Source organism: Balaenoptera ricei, chromosome 1 (assembly GCF_028023285.1).
Source record: "Balaenoptera ricei isolate mBalRic1 chromosome 1, mBalRic1.hap2, whole genome shotgun sequence".
In the NCBI taxonomy this organism is placed as follows: Eukaryota; Metazoa; Chordata; class Mammalia; order Artiodactyla; family Balaenopteridae; genus Balaenoptera; species Balaenoptera ricei.
This window is the reverse complement of record NC_082639.1, coordinates 175,065,634-175,086,812: the sequence shown is the minus strand read 5'-3', so window position 1 is coordinate 175,086,812 and position 21,179 is coordinate 175,065,634. Positions and strand designations below refer to the sequence as shown.

Here is a 21,179-nt window from a genome sequence, read left to right as displayed (position 1 = left end):
ATCTTTTTTGTTACATTCGTGGTTGTGTTTTGCTTTTTAATCAGAAAGATTTAGGGCAATTTTAAATTCAGTAGGAGTTACGGAAAAGAAGTACTCCAACAGAGAAGAAACAGGAAACTGGTGGTTCAAGGTCTGAAACATGAGAGATACTTAGATCAGAGCAGTTATCTTCACCTCTTCATAGGAATTTCTCTGTAGCATAGAATTCAGGTATTTTGGAAACAAATGAATACATGGAACAGTATTAGTTCATGATATTTATTACTGGGGTTGTTTACAGAAAAATCTCTTTTCCACTATTTAGGCATAAGAATAGGTATTTTTCTCATGTGACCTCCTTTTAGATCCTTTATTTAAAAAAAAAAAAATCATAAAACTGTCTATATCTGGGAAGATAATAGTATCAACTTCTTAAAAAGTGAGGAGGGTTGGAGACGGGGTTTTGTCTTATCCCTTAGTAACTACGACCAAACAAGGTGTAGAACTTGGCAGGGTTCTTGCCGCAGACGCACTGGGCTCCAGGCTGCAGCTCACAGAGTGGTCTGAAGGGGATGCAAAGGCTTTTAGCTCCCATCGACGGGGCACCAGGTTCAAGATCTTGATCCCTGAAATTAAAAACAAATAAGAATTCCATTCTTTTATGCCATACATTTCTATTCTTTTTCACTGCAATACCTCGTGGGTTTTATCTGTTACATGTAATTATCTTACCTGGCAGTGGTCTTTTTGATCCAATCTTCACAGTCCATTTCCCCACAGAATGGAATCTGAGCAATCTAACAAGGAAAAACGTTCAGTATTTACATTCTGTAAAAGGAACATTTGAGTTCTCTATTAAACCTATAAGCAAACAGGATAGGTCTCCCAGTCTTTTTCAGGCCATGGTATTTTTGCAAACCTGCTAGCAACTCTGCTCAGAGGTACTCGAGATAACAAAGAATGTCTTTCACTATCCCAAACCCACACATCATATAACATCCGGATGTAACAAAGAATCTTTGCAATACACTTAAATGTCCAAATAAACTGGCTGCAACATAGTGCTGAAGAGAAGGAACAAAGGGTGAATTTCGAATCTTTTTCATTTCAAATTTGCACTGCTGCCTGCTCTACCTGGCCACGTGGTTACGAGGAGGATAGAGGGGAAAGAACAAATAGTAAACTGATTTTTAAGCTGTTGTTAAGATAACAATTAACAATCAAGCAAACCTCACTTTATACGTCCTTATAAAAAAAAACCGTGCTGTTCTTAACATGTTATAGGTAAGTGAATCATTTTTCAAGTCCAAGGGTATTTTAAAAGTCAAAAAAAAAAAAATCAAAAATCATTTTGTATCAGAAACAAAAACCTCTCAAATTTTCTTTCATAGACCATATAGAATAATAGGCAGTGGGACGTCCCTGGTGGTGCAGCAGTTAAGACTCTGCGCTCCCAATGCAGGGGGCCTGGCCGGGTTCGATCCCTGGTCAGGGAACTAGATCCCACGTGCATGCCGCAACTAAGAGTTCACATGCCACAACTAAGGAGCCTGTGTGCCGCAAATGAGGCGTTGGAGAACTGCAACTAACAAGCCCAGCTGCCACAACGAAGACCCAGCACAACCAAATAAATTAATAAATGTTAAAAAAAAAAAAAAAAAAGAGTAATAGGCAGAATCAAGAGACCTGAGATTTTATCCTAATTTTGAAATTCACTGCCTATATGAAAATCTCTAGCCCTGAGTTTTCTTCTGTAAAATGTGGATACTGGACTAGACAAGAATTAAGATTTCTCACAGCTGTTAATCTTAAATTTTTCATCGCATGTCTACTTCAAAATGACGCTTCTCTGCAATAATAATTATGCATTAGTCCTAGAAAAAATTCCTGTTAGTAGCAGAGAGATCAAAGACATGGATAATTCCCAAACATTAGAAATGCTAGTTTAAAAGCAACCAGAAGGTCATCCAGCTTCTTTGCCAACTTCCCATCAACTAGTCCCAGCCACACCTTCCATGCTCAAATCGAGTCCCTTCTGGAAACCCTTCCTTGCACTTGGGATTTGGTTAAACATTTTTCAAAAGGTTTCTCTAAGAAGTACAGTAAAAGTAAATAGAGATGAGGACATTACAAAAAAACGAGTAATTCAACAGGAGAACGTACTGCAGGGCAAGGAAGGGTTAGTTTTCTACGTCTCTTGTGTTGATTAAGCAAAATATGTTAGTCTAATTCCCACAGTTGATAGACTGTTATTTTCATGATGTGCATTAAGACAATAAAGAGGCGGTCAACTTCTAGGCATGGTGGGTGGGACGAACGGGTGAAGGGAAGGTGGAAAGGAAGGTAATAACAAGTATTTTGAAAAATTTTAGTATAGGTTTTAAAATATATACTTAAATTATATATTAACAATTATATAGTTATTTTAAATATATAAATATTTTAATTAAATATACAAATAATATAAAATCAATAATTATTGGATATATAAATAATATAAAATTTAAATATAGAAATTGTTCAATAAAAACTGAAGCAAAAACAAACCTAGAGATATAAGAGCTGAAATAACACAAAGTTACTCACCTGTATTGAAACTTGGTAAATCATTAGCATTTATACAAACAAAAAGCATGAAAAAACTGTACATTCATAAAAGAATTACAATTCATTCCAAAAGACAGAATAGGGGGAAAACTTTAATCAGTCTCTAATTACGTAATGATAAAAATATTAAGACAATTACAAAGAATGTTTTTGAATAATAAATTTGGTTTCTCAGAAATTTTACTTGTGTTAACTCACAACACTTAAAGCTATTTTTTAAATAACTTTCACAAAGTTTACAGTAAGTAGTCTTATTTTCTTTTCTCCAAGCAAAAAACAAAAATCACTGAGCCTTGAGAAAGTATTTCTAAAATAATAATTTTTAAAATTTAAAATGGTGCAGCATGTGAACAAATTCAACGAAAGCTGTTATTAAATGTATTTGGACTCATAAATGATAATTTTATTTAAAAAAAAACCGTGTTTTAATTCTTTCTAGCTTCAAAGTGAAGTTTAGATGATATGACCTGAAATTTCTTTTTACTACACACATAATTCATTAATATGAAAGGAGAACATGCATTTTTAGGCTATTTATTCAGCCACGGAAAGGTTTTTACCTTTTTGTCTTTTATTATTTCTACATCTATGTTTTAAAAAGACACAATCTTTTACAATATATATCTTGAACTCTGCAGCAGAAAATGGTAATGACGAGAAATATTAATACTCAGAAATCATTGATCAACAGATTAATAATGAATGTCAACAGTAATAAGTATGTTACATATAAATGACATTTATTTTTCATTCAATTAAGATCATATCCCCTTGGAAAAATTTGCTAAAATCAAGTCCTATAAATCAGACATAAAAAAAATGTTTTTTTTCATTTATACCAACAGGGAAGAGTAGAAAATCAAACTCTCACCTACATTCAAGTTCTGAAGATCCCTTCCTCCTTCTCCCCTCCCAGTAAATCCAACTTTATATACAACAGCCTCAAAGCTTGCTTGATGGTCAGTCAACATACCTAAGCTGACCAACGTGAGGTGAGATGAGGGATGAAACTGACTACTGAATACAGGAAACAAAATCTGCTTTGATCTCTACATGATCTTCGGATACACAACTAAAATACTATATTCTGGTTCAGGAGAGATGTTGAAATCTCTCCTGTATCTTATCTAATATTAGAATAAAAGATATGATTCCATTAATATCTGCTGAGATTCATTTCTTTGACAGCAATGGATTAACTGATACTCTATCGATTTATTAACTCTTATGCAATGTCTTTAAGACTGTACTGTAAAAGTGACTACCATGTTTCTATAATACAGGAAATTTTAAAAGTCAACAATTAATGGAACAAAAAATTATAAAAAATAAATTAGAGTGAAAGAAAAAATATACACAGAATCAGATGGCTATCCATTCTCCAGGCAGAGGGCTAGAAGAAACAGAGATTAGAAGTATATAGTTTGAAGTCACATGGCAAATTATGGACACCAGAAAGGTGGAAGATTACATGGGCAATAAACCAAGAATAACAGAAGGCTAAATACTGAAGAGTTATGATCTGAAGGGGGTTTTGATACCATCTATTTTGTACTCATTTCACAGATTAGTAAACTGAGAGCCAGAGAGATTAACATTTTCTCAGCTCATGCAATAAGAGACATATTAGGAGGGAATGAACATAACCAAGCAAAATTTTGTCTTATACCCTCACCATGAATTAAAAAAAAAAGATACAGAAGAAAGTACATTAACACATTTTTGACCAGAGATGTATTATGGCCACAGGCATTAGTTTCTGCAAAAATCCCCCAGTCAATAATGTGTTAAGCTGAATCAGAAGAGAAATCTAAATTCTAATACCAGGTCTGCTTCTGTACGGCTTGGGGTAATTTATTTAGACTCTGGTCCATGGATTTCTCATTTATAACCTGGGGACACAGGACTGGCTGTATAATCAAACATGTGCACCAAAATACTAAAGTTCATAAGTGATTCATTCCAGGAATTAATAACTTTGCAAATCAAGACCTCTTCTTTATGAAAATTAAGTTTCGGCTGGCAACTTCTGCATACACACAACACATAAAGCTGAAAATCTTAAAGAGCCATTAGGGAAACCTGTGTAGTTTTAAGGAATCCAGAAGTACACACTCATTCTCAAAAACAGACTTAGAAATAAGTAATATGTTTCTTTTATTATTCAGAAAGTTCAGTCAATTAAGATCTGGGTAAGTATATATGCTCAGAGAATAGAAACGGGCCTTCCTTATTTTAGGATCTGTACATTTCTAAAACTAGAACAATGCTTACTTTAGGAACTTACATCAAACTGAGAAAACAAAATTTTTCAATAATAAAAATATTAGGGGTCATACAGAATGAATTTTGTTCAGCCAGCAAAATGAGCATGGGAAAAAAACTGTTACATAATCAGTTTACAGTGTTATCCAAAAATGATATAATGTTGTAATGCTGCAGGAAAGACAGCGGAAAACAAGAGTATGTAATGCTGAGTAATATATAATCCTTTTGTGTGACAGGCTTTGAAAAAGGGATTAACATCATGCCTAAATTCAGTGAGTCTTAAAATACCATTTATTGAAATATGTTTATATTCAAAACTTTGCGGAAGTCTCTTACCTTCCCAGAATCAAGCTCCTTCTGAAAGTCCTCCATTGTATTAGCCACAACCATATGAGTCTTAAGGTCTTCAGAAGCCCTAACAAACAATTAGAAAAGAATACATATTTTTTCTTACTCATATGACAAAGTTTTTTTTTTAAATGGCATAATTTAATGAAAGAATAATAACCTGAAAGAGAGAAGAATTCAATATGAACCTCAACTCTGTCTCTAGCAGTGACATTCAGTAAATCTCAGTTAGCTCATCACTGCATAATCGTGAACACTAAATGAATGGAGAATTTGCCAAGCACATACAAGTAACAATTACTTCTGTAATAGCCATTAAATCTCTACTGATCAACATGCTAATTCTTGACATTACCACTTATTACCTACAAGAGTGGGTTATTATTTAAACCTCTGGGGTCTTAGCTTTCCCTTCTACAAAACTGGAAAAATATTCAAATCTAACTACCATATCAAATTGTTAGAATCAAATACAAAGGCATGAAAATGTTTAAGAAAGGAAAAACACATAAATATACATTATTCGAGCTATTTTCACATACTATGTAAGTCTTCTGTAAGAACCTCCGGTTTCAGAAATGGGAATAAATATTCTCTTCCACACTCAAGGTCACACATTACATGAGGTGGTGACCAAGGAAGAGAAGGCATATTTTTCTTTTCTGAACCTCAGGGCTAGACTGTGCGGACCCTGGAAGCAACAGCTAGCTATCCACCACATCTGTTTCCTTTTCTTCTAACTTTTTTGCAGTGAGGTGGGCCCAAGTGACTAAGTTACAGCCAATGAGATGCAGAGGAAGGAACTCGCCACTTCCCAGGCTGAAGCCTTAAGGAGGGAGAAAAATGCACCTTTAAGCAACTTACATTAATAAATTTACTGAATAAAAATGTCAACAAATAACCCTGCTTTTTAGTCACTAAAGCAGTGGTTTTCCAACCAAGGGTGTACATGTGTATCACAGAGAGAGCATTTTAACATTACAGATAACCTGAAGGTATCTTTTTTTAAAAATAAATTTATTTATTTATTTATTTATTTTTGGCTGCATTGGGTCTTCTTCGTTGTTGCGCGGGGGCTTTCCCTAGTTGTGGCGAGCTGGGGCTACTCTTCATTCCAGTACACAGACTTCTCATTGCAGTGGCTTCTCTTGTTGCGGAGCACAGGCTCTAGGTGCGTGAGCTCAGTAGGTGTGGCTTGCGGGCTCTAGAGCGCAGGCTCAGTAGTTGTGGCACACGGGCTTAGTTTCTCCACAGCATGTGGGATCTTCCCGGACCAGGGCTCGAACCCGTGTCCCCTACATTGGCAGGTGGATTCTTAACCGCTGTGCCACCAGGGAAGCCCGACCTGAAGGTATCTTAAAACTAATGAATCAGAATCTCCAGGTACGAGGCTCAGGTAAGTTTCTGTTCCCAAAGCTCCCAGGTGATCCTGAGGAGAATCTTTGGAAAAGCACATCTGCACTGAGAGCACTATTCGAATGGTAGCAACAAGGACAGGCAGCTTTCTAATCTTTCGCCTCGGACAGTATCGCCTGTTCTGCGTTCAGATGAACTTCACATGAATTATGAATTTGTAGGCCAAACAAATCCATGAAGTAACCCTTCAAAAGATATATTATCATTCGCATTTTAGGGCAAGCAAGCCAAGAGAAGCAAAATCACTTGCCTAAAATCACATAAATAAGCACCAAAGCCAAAGTTAAAACGGGTTCACTCCTTAAATGCAAGATTTATTGAACATGAATATGAATCAGGCACAAGGTATTAGAAGATAAACGAGTAAGATACAGGCACTACTCTCCCTTAGGAACTGAGCCTCTATCCCCAGTGGCCATGGTCCTTCCTCTCTGCTTCAGGTGGGTAGGAAAGAAAATAGGGTGCCACACATATGCCACCAATCTTCTAGTGACTCTGCCTTGAGATCTGTGATTCTAAAAGTCCCCTCTCCAGAAGTCAGGGCAGCCCCGAGGCCTCCCCTCACCTTTCACCCCCAATCCCAATCAGGAGGTTCTTAGCCTTCGTGACACATCATAATCACCTAGGGAGCATTTAATACTCTAGGTGCCAGGCCCATTCTAGACCAATTAAATTAACATCCCTTGGGGAGAGTCCCAGGCACAAGTATTCTGAAAAGACTCCCAGGTGCTGCTAATGTGTATCCAACAGGTGAGACTCAATGCCTTTGTCCCTCAAATTTTATATACCATGAAAGCCTGGATCTAAAATTAACCCAAATTACTCCATGGGGCAGACAGTCCATCACTGCAAACTTAGTAGGGAGCAGAAAGCGTACAGCAAAATATTCATAATACAAGTTAAAAATCACAAAGAGAAAGGCCAATTAAGAACCATGAGAGTTCAGAGGGAAAGAGTACTTCCCATTGGGGCAATCAAGGATTCCTTGGTATATATCTCAAAGGCTGAGCACAATGTGAAGATGAGAGACACAAGCAACTCTAAGGAACTGACCGGGTAAAGAGGTTAACATGGATGTCTTCCAAAATAGCGTGAAGTTTCGTCTCAGCCTCATTTTCAGCAACTGTCAGCTTTTCTCCAGTGTCTCGTCTGACAGCAACAAACTGACAGCTCTTCATATCACGTGGCCCAACTTCAAGTCTAACCGGAACTCCCTAGGAAAAAGGCAGTTAAACATAATACATGCATGTCTCCAACTGAATATATAGACTTATTCCATGGCTTTATCTACTATAAATCATAAAAATCCAAAAAACAAAGACAGACACAAACCACTTTAAAAAGTAGGTAATACTCCTGAGATATTACAGAAACCTCTTCCAATGAGAAGGCATAAACCTAAGGAAAGACGGTACTGCCCGGGTGGTTCTGAGCTAAGAGTTTAACGGGGAAACGTGAGGGTGGCTGCAGTTGTCTAGCTCAGTGTTGCTAACTTCTCTCCCGTAACAGCACACATAGAAAATTACACTGTATGGCACATGGGGGTAAATACAGAAGGCTTCTTGAGGCTGAAGCCACCCCAAGCCACCTGGGTACATCCCTGACTCATTCATGGCACGTGGTGTGCTTTGGTTGGGAAGCCCTATTAGCTCTGGCTGCTCTACCCTGAGCATCAGAATCACTGAAGGGCTTGTCAAAGCACAGACTGCTGGGCTCCACCGCCCGAGTTTCTGATCATATACTATTACATTATTTTATTGTTTTCTTTATTCATGCAATGCATGCATGTGTAGGAAACAGTGTTAAGTGCAATGAGATTTAAAAGATGAATAAGAAAGAGATCCTGTCCTCAAGAAGCTTCATGTTTTGCAGGGTAAATAAGGCATGCATACAAATAATAAAAATCAGTACAGAAAATCGAAAGTGAGAAACTATCCTCAGTTGGAAGAGAGAAGAAAAGTTACTGGAGAAGGCAAAAATTAATGAGTAAATTCATCAGAATTGAAGAACGTACTATAAAATAACTGACCTATATTTACAAAAATGTCAATGCCACGAATGACAAAGAAAGGCTGAGGAACTACTTCTGATTAAAGGAAACTAAAAAGACATGACAATAAAATGCAATAGAACTACATCCTGTACTGGAAAAGGGGAGAGCTGGGACAGCTCAGAGCAAGGTTTTGAAGCTGCAGCTGGGTGAAAAGGCATCTTCACAGGAGAAGAGCCTGGCACAGGGTGTCAGAGCCCATGAGGGATGAGGAGGGCACTCAGGCCGGGGAGTGGGTGGCAACAGCAACGAGAGAGTGGATGAACACAGGGGGACCGATCAAATAAACATACTAAGGACAACTGGAGCTAGGTTTTTCACTGTCAGAGAAGAGAGTTAAAATATGGAATGGGAGAAAACTAGATGGGGTCACGTGGGTTTTGACTGGAATTGAAGGTATCAGTGTGAACTCACCGTTATCAAATAACATAGATGGATACAGAAAAACAGATGTAAATACATGTGAGTATGTACGTACGTGTGTGTGTGTGTGTATGTACACACGCACACGCATTCCGTAGCCCCATCTACTGAGAAGGCTTGGAAGCAGTGAGAGCTCAAAAGTGATGGGCACACCCGCACTAAATACCATTCTTTCTTAAAAAGAACCAGGGCTTCTTAGAGATATGGCTAATTGCAGAGTTGGGGGAGAGAGAGAGAACAAGGTAAACCCTACAAGATCTTCTGCCAAAAAGCAAGGACGTGCTAAAGAACACAAAAGTTAGCTTTAAGGGATCCTACTGGTCCCACAAAAGACAAATTTGAGCATCAAAATAAATAATAATAGTAACAGATTATAACCCACTGAATAATCTCAGAAACCATGGGTCCATAAAAAATTTTAATTAAGTAAAAAGCTAGTGAGGAGTGTCAAGACCATGATAACTAAAGAAAAACTGAGGAACTATTCCAGACTAAAAGAGACTAAAGGGGCATGATAACTGTATGCAACACATAATTCTGAACTAGATCCTTCTGCTGTGAAGGACACTAGTTGGACAACTCACAAAACCTGAACGGGTCCTAGAATTAGATGGCAATAAATCTCAATGTTAACATCGTAATTTTATAGGCTTTATTGTGATTATACAGGAGAACATGTTTGTAGAGTGATGGGGCATCAAGGTAGCATCTTGTTTTCAAATGGTTCAGGCAGGGAAAAAAATTTTTGTACTGTACTTCCTTTATTGTAAATTTGTGTTTGTTTCATGATAAAAAATTTTATAACCCAAGTGGAAGAAACAGCACAAGCAAAGACACAGAGGTGGAAAAATAGACTGAGAAGAGAGAAAAGATCTATGAGAGGGGATAACGGAAAACAAAAGTGGAAAGATCATCTGAGGCCAAGTCATACAAGAGGCATGTATTTTGTTGGTAGTTTTTCTAAGTAACTAGTTACGAATTTACTTATAAGGGACTCCTGTTTTTTGTTTGGCTTTCAACAGCAACACAAAATTATCTTAATCATCCAATACAGTAAAAAAAAAAAAAAGTAAGTTAATTCACTCATATTATTTTCCCCTATTTTCTAACGAAGAGTTATGGGAGTCAGTCGCTGGGTCCTAGTCTGGCAACCAAACCATACACCTCATTTATTAATCTGGGTGAGCCTCACAATACATACATCACACACACACACACACACACACACACACGTGCACACACTTTACAAAGTGAATCACTATCAAATAAATATGCATCTAGATCTCCCAAACTGTTTTCTTTCCTCGGAAATTCCTGGCCTTAAATGCACTAGCGGTACTTTTCACTAGCTAACGAACTCTCTTTCTCATTGTTCTTTAATTTTCGGCCCCAAGTTTAGCACTTCGGAACTTTGTTTTCTTTCCCAACTACTGTAGACAGGACGCTGCAGCAGAGCCAAGCCATACCAAGATGCCTCCCCCACACAGCACAGGTTCACCAGGGTACTGCAAAGAAGAGGGACAGAGACAAAGGCAAGTCAGTCCCAGGAGGAGGAGTGAGATGAAAGAGAAAGGGAAAGAGGAGAGACACAGAAGTAAGTGTGGATGACATTCGTTCTTCCCTTTCAATCCAGCTAGTAGCAAGGAACAGGTTTTTTTTTGGTACCTCAGGCAAGCACAAATGGGTTTAGCAAGGTATTACTGCAATCACACAACCACTATTTCAAAGTAAGTAAAAAAGACTGCAATTAAAGGGAAATTACAGAGAAAATATTCACCTTTAAAGTCTTCATTAAAGGTAAGAGAGTAATAAATTTTTTCCTTCGTTAAAGGAAAAAATATATTACAAAAAGGAAAGCAGTATCAATATAACTACTATTCTTCAGCACAGAGATTTATCTTAGGGGCCATTTAAAACAAATAAAGGGATAAAGATTAGCAACTTTGGGAACCCGACATGTACACTGAATAATCCCAGTATTACTGAGCTTCCATATTTGAAAGACTGAAGCTGCAATGTCACTACACCTTCTCATCCACTGCCTGTCATATGAGTTTATAAATTCTTGACTCCTAATTGCTACTTCTAACAAGATCCCGTTTCATCGTAAGAAAAAAATTAAATCCCAGAAGTCTGAAAAATGGAATAAAGAATACAGATCATCTATTAATGACAATGTGCAATAAATAAAAGTTATATCAAAAACATTAAACCAGAATTTAGACTACTCTTGAATATAGAAAATAAAAATCAACAAACTGCTGTGAAACAATGTGGTGTGAAAAACCAAGTATGAAATTAATCTCTGATTAGCTGTAACAATGACAACTAGTTGATGCCCATGCACCACTATTCTGATAGTCTATTTAAACAACGTATTTATTTTATGAATTCTTGATATAAACATTTTAGTAACAACCATATGAGGTTTATTAACCATAAACAAGGTCTTCACGATCACTTTAATTCTAACGTAACAAAAATCCAAATTGGGAGCATGGGAGTAAAATATGCAACTGAAGAATTTACCTTGAGCTCCCAGTGATTGAACTTCCAACCTGGTGAATAGTTATCTCGCAAATCAGCTCTAACTCGAATATTAACACTGAGTAACCGCCTTCGATAATCATTGCATTTTGCAATCAGAGCATCTCTGTCTTCTTCAGAAAGTGCATTTGTAATGCCACAAGGAATAACCACCACCTAGAATCCAGCACAGTATCACAAATTTATATAAAGGAGCAGTATATGGAAGTAATGAAGTCACATCACCACCTAGTATCCAGGAGTCAAAACCGCCTAGTGACTATAAACCTTCAAACAAATCAACTTGTATGGTTTCTAATCTACGTAGAATATCTAGCAACTATTTAATAGCTGCATATTGTTTGTCCATGCTAAATACATTTGTTTTTCATTTAACCTATTATAAATCATTATTCAAAAAATAATTTCTAAAACTTTTATAAAGTAGGTAAAAAAATTAAAAGAGTAAAAAAGAGTAACACAAATAATATACATAGTTACACAATAGCAAGGTCTAGACTGTATTCTACCTTGTTTCTGTATCAGCGAAATCTACCTGAATGACACTCAGAAAAAAAAATCACACTTTAAAATTTTCTTTGCTAAGTATGGCTTATATTTTATAAAAGAAATGATAAACAGAAATATTTTCCTTACCTGAACACAGGCTACACGGGGTGGTAATACTAAGCCCATGTTGTCCCCATGAACCATGGTCATAACACCAATAGTTCGAGTTGTCAGGCCCCAGGAGTTTTGATAGGCAAACTGCTTCTCTCCTGGTGTCTTTGGATCTTCAAAAATGATTTCAAACATTTTAGAAAAGTTCTGCCCTAAATGATGTGATGTTGCTCCCTAAAATAGAGAAACACATCTTTTAATTTTAATAACTTATTAATGCCTTTGAAAATAATTACTCTAAGATCACACGCCTTAAAATGGCGCTAGACCTGCTTTATCTTCCCTGATTTTTTATATTAAATAAGTTTTTAAAGCATAACTGATACGACAAAGAGAAGAAGATTAGTCAAAAAATATATAGTAGCATACAGCTATGAGCAGCCCCTCTTATAGGAGTTACTTTAATTACAAAGGTTTTTAAAAGATCCATGCTTTGGTAATTCAGGATATAAGCCTTGATTTAACTGACCTTGGAGATTTACAGGGAATGGGACAGATTAGCCTGAAATTATAATATGGCCTTAGAAAGCATGTGATATACTGATTTTTAAGAGTCTACTTCTCTGATGACAGAAGAAACTTGTCAGATCTGCCCACAGGCTATGCTTACAGACACCTAGGAATCCTATGCAGCAGTTTGATACCTGGATAGCTCTTCCACTGGCAGATATAAATGCTTCTACTGTAGTTGTGTAGTCTCCTCCCGCAAATTTCTCCTTTTCAGTCTTTCTTCCCTTTACAACAGGAATTGCCAGGAGTTCTTCATATACCTGAGCATATAAGTCAAGTATCTGCAAAACCTGTAACAACGTTATAAATGAAAAGTGTTCAAATTTATGGTATATTTATTGATGATAGATCTATAAAAACTGTACTATTGGGCTTCCCTGGTGGCGCAGGGGTTGGGAGTCTGCCTGCTAATGCAGGGGACACGGGTTCGAGCCCTGGTCTGGGAAGATCCCACATGCCGCGGAGCGGCTAGGCCCATGAGCCACAATTGCTGAGCCTGCGCGTCTGGAGCCTGTGCCCCGCAACAGGAGAGGCCGCGATAGTGAGAGGCCCGCGCACCGCGATGAAGAGTGGCCCCTGCTTGCCACAACTAGAGAAAGCCCTCGCACAGAAACGAAGACCAAACACAGCCATAAATAAACAAACCAATAAATAAATAAATAAAATTAAAAAAAAAAAAAACTGTACTATTTAAAACTAATTGTGGGGCTTCCCTGGTGGCGCAGAGGTTGAGAATCCGCCTGCCAGTGCAGGGGACACTGGTCCGAGCCCTGGTCCGGGAAGATCCCACGTGCCGCGGAGCAACTAAGCCCGTGCACCACAACTACTGAGCCTGCGCTCTAGAGCCTGCAAGCCACAACTACTGAGCCTGCATGTCGCAACTACTGAAGCCCACACGCCTAGAGTCCGTGCTCTGCAACAAGAGAAGCCACTGCAATGAGAAGCCTGCGCACTGCAATGAAGAGTAGCCCCCGCTCGCCACAACTAGAGAAAGCCCACGCAGCACAACAACAAAAACCCAACGCAGCCAAAAATAAAATAAATAAAATAAATAAATGTATTAAAAAGAAAAGAAAAAAAAACTAATTGTGGTGGAAAAACCACTTCAAACAATAAATATCTTTTTTTATGGAAAGGTCAAAGCAGCCAGTGTGAATTTATTAAAACATTGAACAAAGCAGTATGCAAATAAGTGGAATAATTTTTTTAAATATAAATAACTTTAGAATATAAGAGAAAATAAATGCTTATGAAAGATACACAGTAACCAGGGAAAAAAATCTCCTGAAGAATAATTAATTTCACCCATGGGATTATAATTTCTTCTATACGTTGAAGTCCAAAACTATTTTCATCTGAAAATTTAAAATGGCACATTTTCTAATAAAATTTCAGTAAGCAGTTTCTTAAGTCCACGTACATTTGAATTAACTTGCTTTTTCTTTTAATAGATACATAAATTTTAAGGAACAAAATAATTTATACCAGGAAATTATCTTTTAATGTCATTTTGAGATCAGACAAAATTTCAACTTACAGTTATTTACTGAATGATTACTATGTAAATAGATAGCACTGCCTTACTTACAGCTGGGGTGGGGGGGGAAGCACAGCCTGGACAAAGAATTAGAACATAATTAATATGGAAGACAACTTTTATACCTCTTCTGCTGCCTCTTCAAATGTAGCAAATGCACTGTGCCCTTCCTGCCAAAGGAATTCACGAGTACGTAGGAAAGGCTGAGGATGCTTGAACTCCCAACGCTGGAAGAGGCAAGAACACAATTTAAACTTTAGAGAGAGCTTTTCAATTTTGGGTTAACAACTTTATATGGTAAGTAATAAGAAATCATAATTGTAATCCAAAATACTTCAAAAATGCTTCCATACTCCCAATCCTTTGAATATAAAAACAAGAAAAAAAAATGTGTGTGTGTGTTTTTAAATGAATAAGAAGAATAATGAAAGAATGTAAGAAGGGGTGTGCACCTACCACCACATTGCACCACTGATTGAGCCTGATGGGCAGGTCTCTGTGGGACTGCACCCATTTCGCGTATGCAGGATACATTACTGAAAAGACACGGGAAAATACAGGCAGAGTTAGTCACTAAAGGTTTTATTCCCCTTTGAAGGCTGGTTAGCGTTAAACAGGAAACATAATTAATAGGAATTAAAATGCTGTGCTTGTGCAGGTAAGTGAACGGTATTGTATTTCATCAAACGAATTAGTCAAGGGAATAAGTCCGCCTATAACTGACCGTATTTTATTTTCTTCACAATGAGATTTACATTTAATTTGATAGCTTTTCGGCTGTTTTACTTCTAAAAACACTAAGTGAAGATCTTATAGTATATACTGTGTTCTATGTTAAGTTATTTCCTTTCATTATCCTGTTCAATCCTCACATTCAACCCATGAAATAGATATCATAATCTCAATATTGACAACGTGGAAGCTGAGCTTAGAGAAGTTAAACCACTTGCTGAATCCAGAATTAGAAGCAGAATTTAGGTTAAATCCATCTGATGCATCTACCCAGGGTCTGAAACCTCTTGCCATTAACTGGTAATTTAAGTGAAGGTGCCTTTCTTATCATAGCCTATTCAGGATTATCTATAATTAGTAAAACAAAATATAACTTTGCCAATCTGGTATGTGAAAAAAAGCTGGTGTCATAATTTTAATAATACATCATTATACTATTATACAAGAGTATCGCTAAAAGTATCAAATAAAAAGCAAACAATCCTTAACTCTAAAGACAGATAATCCCTTTGGAGACAGTGACAAGCCCAAAGACTCAAAATTTCCAAGAGGTACTCCCATTTATTATGTGCAATTTTAGGAAAATCATTTAACCCTTCAGAGATCTTTTTTTTAACCTGCAAAATGGAAATAACAATAGCTGTCCCTACCTTCCTAACTACACTACTGTTAGAATAATACAAGGTGTAAATGTAATACAGGTGTAAATGAAATCACTTAGTAACCTATAAAAACCCTATATAAATGTAAATGTAATATTAAAATGACTAATTTGAAGAAAATAAGGCATTAAACATTAGTGTTTGCAATTTTATAATCAATTCCAAGAATAAAAACTATTCCAAGAATAAAACTTCTTGGAAAGCTCTGAAAAATTAGAGCATGAAATCAAAAATGATTTAAAAGTGCTTTAAAAAAAATCTTTATCCTAATGATAAACAGCTCCACAATGAATACTGTACAGAGAATAAAATTCTACGCCACTTAAGTCTGCATTCATCTTCATCAACATTCATTAAACTTGGTATCATCAGTAAGGATTATAAATATCACAAAATAAAAGGTGAGACTCAACTCTAGAAGCTGTCTCTAATGTTCAATGAGCTTTTCTCCTGTGTTCCAAGGCCCATCCTCACCTGTTTCACTGGTAGGACGAACAGCAATTGGTTCTGCCAACTCTGTTTTGCCAGATCTTGTCACCCAAGCAACCTAGTAAAATGAAATCATTTTTCATACATTTTTTAAACAGCACTTCAGAGGAAGAGCAAAGATACAGTCAAATCTCTGTTTCAAGTTTTGCTATATCAATTAAGGCAAGTTAAAATAACTGCTTCTGTTCACTGTGAGAAAAGGTAGATACTTACTGTCTTTATAATGTTTACTGAAAAGTAAAAGCCAGTTAATTAGTGAATGTAACAAAAAGAATCATGACTTGCCCTGATGAAAGAAATCTAATTTTTTTTAAATGGCTTTACATTTCTCTAAGTTGGCTGCAGTAACTTGCCTTTTAAATTACTATTCAAGTATGAACTGAAAATATACTTCTGAGTTCATGACAGAAAACTGCAAAAATAAATAAAGCAGGCTAACTTACCTCAGGGGCAAAGTCAGCAATATGAGTCTTCTCTTTCTCTAATGCACCTTGAGACACAAACATGGGGAAATAGCAGTTTCCAACACCAAGTTTCTTGATCTCAGCGTCAAAAAAGTCCTTGATGGATTCCCAAATGGAATATGCCCAGGGACGAAGGATATAGCAGCCACTTATATCATAGTATTCAATCATTTCTGACTTTGTGATGACCTTTTTAAAAGAAAAATACAGTCTATGAAGCCTAAATTGAACCAAAATTATAGTATAAGTGCCAAGAGTATGATAGCCAAGCTTCAAGTCTGGAGGCTTCCTCTGTTGGTGCATCCTCTTAATGGGCATGTAAAATGGATCATTCTAGACTGAGAAACACCAGGGCTCTAAATTCTTAAGATGACTTGAATTCTAACCTTGCTTCTGCTGTTTTACTATTTTGTGACTTAGGACTAATCCCTTTACCTCACCAAAAAAACAAAACAAAACAAAAAAATCAAATAATGACTATCTCATAGGGCTACTTCTCAATTCAATACTTTCTGTGACATTGCTTTGAAATCTGACATGTTACATGACTATGCTATGTATTATTAAAGGCATTATGCATTATTACTTTGTGTCTGGATTTAGAATCTAAATATAAAGTAGTCTTTGAGAAATTTAAAACGTAAAAATCAACTGAACCCATACTCACTTGAGAATACCAATCTGCAAGATTTTCTTCTTTTTTTGCCTCAAGACCCAACCTGCAGATATAAAAAATAAAATACAAATCTCTTCATCCAGCAATTGCTTTGTGGTTGAATGGAAATAAACCTCTAAACCTCAAAATAGCTTGGTTTTTCTTCAGTCTGAGTTATTTCTATATTTATATCTCTTCTATATTCATTCCCATGATGTTCTTAACCTAGAAAACAGTTCAATCATCTCTTAAAAGATCGTGTGATGCTATCCACCAAAACCTAGGAAAGCTAATAAGCGTAACAAAAGCTATGATTTTAATGCAGACATTCCTTTTACAAAGTTTTTTATAAGGAAATGTATTTGTAGCAAAGACAGAGCCTATTCACATAGTGTTCTCACTAAAAAATAAAAAGAATCTTTTGCCAGTTTCAATCCAGATAAAAATATAGTTAGTAAGATCAGTGTCTCATTGAAAGTAATATGTAAAAAGTAGTAAAGACAATGGCTATATGTATACATGTGTCAATATATAAGTGTGTGTGTGTATATATATATATATATATATATATATCTCCTTACATGTAAGTTTTTTTTCTATAAGTTTTTCCTTTAACCACAGTAAATAAAAGTTGCAGAGACAGATGCTTCCAAAATAAATTAGATCTGCAATAAAAAACTATTCTAGAGATATGGGAACATGTATATGTATAACTGATTCACTTTGTTATAAAGCAGAAACTAACACATCATTGTTAAAGCAATTATACTCCAATAAAGATGTTAAAAAAAAAATGTTTGAAGTCATTAATGATGGTGATTGTGCAATAAACTCTAAGAAATCAAAGAAAACTATTCTAGACAATAATCTTTTTATTGAAACACCAACCATTATTCAGGAAATTGTGGTCTTATGATCCACATAGAAAAATCTACCCATTAGTTATGTTTTATAAAAGGTACATCTTTAGAGTTTACAAACAAGGCTTTATTGGCTTAAAATCTTAATGTATTTATGTTTGAATTCTCCATTGTTTCACTTTGATACATCTCAACAAAATGCCTACATGAAATCTGGCCCTTTCACAAGCAGTCAGAAGGTAAAAAATGAGAAGTTCTATTCTCACTTCTACTATTCTATAATGCTGATCACCCAGTCAATGGGCAAGAAAATAACTGTTGTATTCTCTTGTTTTAGGAGACACTGTGTGTATACTGTGAGTGATGAGAGGCAGAATTTGAAATTCAGCTAAACAAATCTAACACCAAAGTACCTCTACACAGTAGTTGCTAACAACAGCCTAACTTAGGTTCAGCTTAGAGTGAACATCACAAAGTTCACTCTAATTTTGGGATGTGGATAATGGGGGAATCATATTGTTCATATGGATTCGAAGATATTGAAACACCATCTGTTCCACAGTGCTGTCTTTAAACCAGCTTTGTTTTATATTTAACCAATTTAAAAACCTACTGAGACCAAAGTTCTTGTTTAGTCCCCACAAAAGATTTTCATTTGAAAAATCTGCTGAAGTGCAAAACAATGCGTACAGTTAGGCTAACAATTGTGTTACAAAGGAGGAAGAAGAGGGGGAAAAAATATATATATATAACACACACATATATATTTGTTTTTACTTGTGTAAGCAAATGAAAATCTCTCAGTGGATACGGAAGAAACTAGTAACAGTGGTTACCAATTCATTATGGTGGTAGGAGGAACTGGGAAGATGGGAAAGAAGCATAGGAGTGAGACTGCACTTAACTTTTTATATTCTAAGATTCTTGAACCAAGCAAACGAATGTGTTACCTATTTAAATAAATAAACAGAAAATGAACAAAAGCTATCTGCTGACATTATACCTTTAGCATTCTCCAATTTAATGTGATAGTCAAACTAACCAAAATTTGTTTTTTTAAAAAAATAATTAAAAGTTGACTTCATCCAAAACTTTGCTTCACTTCAAATGAAGTTTCCACGTTTTATTACCTGGTCTGCTTCTTAGGCCCTTGTCCTTCCCCTGGTCCACTTGATGACAGCCCACTTCCTTGGTTTTTAGAAGAGTCTTTCTTTTGGCCATCGTTTTGTTTCTGAATTTTATTCTGCTTTTCAGATTTATTTTCTTTTTCTTTCTTTTTCTTATCTTTTTCCTCAGCCCCATTGGCAGAGACAGGCTTATAATCTACTCCCGTCAGAGACTTGTACTGTGCCTTCAGCTGAAGGAGTTCTTGTACAGCTGTATCTACTTGATCCTTTAATAAAAGAGGAAAAAGAGAAGAGGGCATTTAATTCAAATCACTGTCTCAGCACCAATGTCCAACGCTTTATAAGCAGATGTGAAAACACAAAGGCAGAGGGTATGGGGTACGGGGTGGAGAATGTCAAATACACACTACTGAAAATGAATAAAAGAGCATGAGAAACAGAAACAGAACTGGAAAATACTGACTAAAAAACTGTACTATAACTGCACTGTTCAAAGAATAGCCACTGGCCACATGTGGCCGATTAAATTTAAATTAAAGTAAATAAAACTTAAAATTCAGTTCCTCAGTCACATTTCAAGGGCTCAACAGCCCTTGCGGCTAGTAACTACTGTACTGGACAGAACTGTTAGAACATTTCCATCATCTCAGAAAGTTCTATTAGAAAGCACTAGGACATAATATGTATTCTACGGTAATTTAAGTTGAGTCATTAAATTATGTAAGTTGAACATTTCACAGTTATAAAAACTGACAGTAATCAAGTTTCTATATTACTGGTTAAACTTCAAAACCTATAATGACTTATTGTTTTTCACTCATCTGAATCGGTACCAACAAATCCTCCTCCTATAAAGATAATACAACTAGCGCACACTATACTAGAGCTCAAGATAAAACTTGCCGTTTGAGATTGACAGAGCTTTAGGAGAATGAGTCAAACAAAGAGTACGCATCGAGGGCCTACAGTATGCCAGGCACTGATATGGTCTAGGTCCCTATTCTCAGGGATCTTACAGACAAGAGAGAAACAGACAACTCAACAATTAAACTAGCTGCTAAACGATTTAAGTGTTATGTCAGAGAAAGGCAGTGTCATACGAACGCTTCTCCAAAAGGCAAGATGAAAGAGTTGAGAACCGACATCATGAGTAGAAGTTAGCCAGATCTGACGGGACACAAAGGGTTCCAGGCAAAGAAAACGGCCTGTAGTGTAAGAAACAAAAACACACAAACATAACACCGCAGTAACCTTAGAAGCTTTTTCAGCTTTAAGTTTTCGAACTACTTCTCCTTGAGTAGCTACTTTGTCAAAAAGTGATTTGGCTTCTGGTGTTTCTGGACCACGAGGCTCAGAGCTTCTGGATGGACTTGAATCTGAACTTTGTGATGATGGTGGCTGACCAGGAATGTACTCCTTCCCAGTTTTTTCTTTATACTGAGCTTTCAGGGACAGTAAGCATTCTACAGCTTCATTTACTTTAGCCTGAGATAAAAGAGGAAAAAAAGATAAGTATTTAAAGCTTTCTGAAATTTCTGAAAATTTCAATCATTATTAAAAATCATTAACTACCACCAAAATATCCCTGTAAATAATCATCATGGAGAAACCCAAGCACAAAAGAGCTAAATCATCAGCCTAAAATAGCAGATGAAAGCTAAAGAAAAGTTCAAAATATAAATATCATAAATCTATATACAAATCATAAAAGTAAACACAAATGCACATACACATATAATACTGTGACTTTACACTTTACATATGTAAACAGACAAATTATAGAACATCCCAGCAAACTGTCAGTTTCCAAGCCCTGGGACTGTAAACAGTGGAGACAGAATTTAC

At 36.2% G+C, this 21,179-nt stretch overlaps 1 protein-coding gene across 1 annotated transcript in view; it reads right to left on the bottom strand.

Annotated features, from left to right (window-relative positions):
• Positions 1-244: 244 nt before the first annotated feature.
• The window catches only part of EPRS1 (glutamyl-prolyl-tRNA synthetase 1), a 68,153-nt gene continuing 47,218 nt past the window's right edge, over positions 245-21,179 (bottom strand). The window contains exons 19-32 of the mRNA XM_059942313.1: positions 20,586-20,819; positions 19,338-19,600; positions 17,360-17,411; positions 16,672-16,881; positions 16,214-16,286; positions 14,802-14,881; positions 14,471-14,572; positions 12,943-13,098; positions 12,275-12,472; positions 11,621-11,794; positions 7,672-7,832; positions 5,191-5,269; positions 712-776; positions 245-605 (exon numbers count right to left, since the gene is read on the bottom strand). Of these exons, the coding sequence (XP_059798296.1) occupies positions 455-605; positions 712-776; positions 5,191-5,269; positions 7,672-7,832; positions 11,621-11,794; positions 12,275-12,472; positions 12,943-13,098; positions 14,471-14,572; positions 14,802-14,881; positions 16,214-16,286; positions 16,672-16,881; positions 17,360-17,411; positions 19,338-19,600; positions 20,586-20,819 (1,998 nt within the window). The 3' untranslated portion in view covers positions 245-454. The remainder of the gene's footprint in view (positions 606-711; positions 777-5,190; positions 5,270-7,671; positions 7,833-11,620; positions 11,795-12,274; positions 12,473-12,942; positions 13,099-14,470; positions 14,573-14,801; positions 14,882-16,213; positions 16,287-16,671; positions 16,882-17,359; positions 17,412-19,337; positions 19,601-20,585; positions 20,820-21,179) is intronic.